We start from the raw sequence: 2,629 nt of genomic DNA on the forward strand, positions 1-2,629 counted from the left end.
ATAAAGTGAAAAATAATGAATTCTGGGAAATTTTGACCCTCCTGAACTTTTACTTTCCTACATAACTTCCTCTTCTTAAAAACACATCTATGACATACACCTGTTCATCCTCCATCCAGGCTTTCTCACAAAGGGCTGCCTTCCAAGCCCCATGGAGTTGTGTGTATTATTCAAAGAAACAGCAGATAAAATAGCAGAATAAAAGTGTGCTCTGATGCCCTTCCGCCCTGCGGCACTTACTTTGAACAGCATTTCAGCAGCCCTGAATGGCACGACCCCGAGACAGTGAAAGTGGGTGGGCATGACCCAACACGGCAGAAATTTCCCTGGGACCTGCACTCCACGGTGTCAGGAAAAAGAGGATCTGCAGAACCTGTGGGAAGAGGTAGATGTTAAAATATTAGTTTTCCATCTATAATTATGATGGATAAATGTGCAAGAAGTCGTATGTTGCATTTTCAGAAAGACAGTCATCACGAGCACAGACGTTCTTGGTACCCACTGCATAGCACCGTCCCAACAGCATCGCGTTTTGCCTGTCAGTTGACAGTTGCATTTTTCCTATAAGCCCTCTTATACTTCGTAGGATTGACTTTGCTTCTCACCTGGAGCAGCCTGGAAGAGGAGGAAGACAATAGCGAAGAGCAGGTAGAGGATCCTCATGGTTGCCAGTCGTTTGCAGACTGTGCGCCCCTGCAAAGTGTCTGAAGGACCGGTGGAGGATGAAGTTTGTGTGAGGAAGAGGCTGGGAAAGGCAACTGGTATTTATAGAGCCTATGAGATTGTGCAAGTTTGACAGCTGAGTGCTTTGTCAATAAGTAACTGCATCTAACCTTCTAGAAAGCACTGGTTATCCCCCCTTATTGCAGGATGTGATGCACAGGGAACATGTTGCAATCCACAAGGGTGAATTTCCACTGACCCTGCCAGTTACATAATGTGACCATCAGCCAAGCCCCACTGAGCTGCACCAACCTGCATGGCTTCTGCAGACCTGCTTCCAACACAGGCACATGGCTCGGTCAGGAAGAGGGCTTGGGAGTTAGCCACCAGTGGAGTCTGGTCCCAGAGTTGACCCTGGATCCATCAATCAGACAAGTCACATAACTTTTTGTCTCCATCTCCCCATCCCTGTAACCCCGCAGATGATGTCAAAGGCAGAGGAAAGCATTGGGAAGCATTTGAGATCATGCAACTGTGCTTTGTCACTTTTAAAACAGGTTTCACCACTGCAGAGGGCTGACACAAACGTCTCTCCCTCCTTTAATTCTCAATTACATCCCACCTTGATTGCTTTACAGTTGTACAAGCTTTTGATATCTCTTTTTGTTTCCCCTCATATTGATCAAAATGTTTGGGACAATGGGCTGATTCCATAAGAATCTAGGCAGACATAATTCCTTGAAGTGCAATATCTTCTTGGGCTTCACTTCAGAGCATGATCCACACAACTGTAAATTTTCTGAGAAGCATTGTTTAGGGAATGAAAGCACTGAAGGTTCTTCTTCATGAAACCCTGCACTTACAGATGGTTTAGGTTGGAAGGGACCTGAAAGCCCATCCAGTCCGACCCCTGCCCTGGGCAGGGACACCTCCCACTGGATCAGGGGCTCCAAGCCCCATCCAACCTGGCCTTGAACCCCTCCAGGGATGGGGCAGCCACAGCTTCCCTGGAAAACCTGGGCCAGGGCCTCCCCACCTGAACAGGAAAATGTTTCTCGCTAAGTTCTCATCTCAATCTCCCCTCCTTCAGCTGGAAACCATTCCCCTCCTCCTCTCCCAGCCCTCCTTGATCAAGAGCCCCTCCCCAGCTTTCCTTGAGCCCCTTTCAGTACTGGAAGCTGCAATAAGGTCCTCTGAGCCTTCTCCTCTCCAGGCTGAACAACCCCAACTCTCTCAGCCTGTCCTTGTCTGGGAGGTTCTCCAGCCCTCGGATCATCTCTGTAGTGTCCTCTGGACTCACTCCAATAGCTCCATGTCCTTCCTGTCCTGAGGGCTCCAGAACTGAATGCCAGACTCCAGGTGAGGCCTCAAGAAAAGGGAGCAGAGGGGGAAGAGTCCAATCCCTCGACCCGGGGGCCATGCTTCTGATGCAGACCAGGATACAGTTGGCAAATGACTGCAACAACTTTGCATCCATGGGAAACCTCCATCACACATAACGAACAGGTCAATCTCTGCCAAAGCCCAGACACTTCTGCAGTTTCTAGCTCTGGCGTTCTGATTCAGTGGTTTGCTTCCTTATTACCTCATTTATTATATTTCTCTGGGAGTTAATGGTATTTTTGTTCTAAGAATTATTTGTAGGATGAAAACATTACTGATGTTTATGTTTAACCTACATACTAAAGGGCAAGCTTAAGCGTTTGAGAAAGTAACAACAAGGTGAGTTACCTAAGTGTTCATGCATCAAATAACAGTGAGATAAACTCTGATTTCCCTCTTCCACCTTTATAAATAAGATCTAATTGCCAGGAAATGCCAAGTACTCCAGAATGCCCCTCTTTGTACTCTCGCCTTGGAAAATATTCTTATTTTTTTTTGTGCCAGCATCTGTCCAGTTTTCCCAATTCTAAGGGAGAGGAGAGCTGATTTGTCACTCCTCTCTTTCCTCTTTCAGCAGATCGTC

General features: G+C 47.1%; 1 protein-coding gene across 1 annotated transcript; it reads right to left on the reverse strand.

The window, feature by feature from the left end:
- Window positions 1-236: 236 nt before the first annotated feature.
- LOC104065686 (gallinacin-10-like) lies at window positions 237-763 on the reverse strand. The gene is made up of 2 exons (XM_054064235.1): window positions 606-763; window positions 237-373 (listed from the first exon to the last, which is right to left on the reverse strand). The coding sequence occupies exons 1-2, from the start codon at window positions 661-663 to the stop codon at window positions 237-239; spliced, it is 195 nt and encodes a 64-aa protein (XP_053920210.1). The 5' UTR covers window positions 664-763.
- Window positions 764-2,629: the final 1,866 nt, after the last annotated feature.

Source organism: Cuculus canorus, chromosome 3 (assembly GCF_017976375.1).
Source record: "Cuculus canorus isolate bCucCan1 chromosome 3, bCucCan1.pri, whole genome shotgun sequence".
NCBI classification, from domain to species: Eukaryota; Metazoa; Chordata; class Aves; order Cuculiformes; family Cuculidae; genus Cuculus; species Cuculus canorus.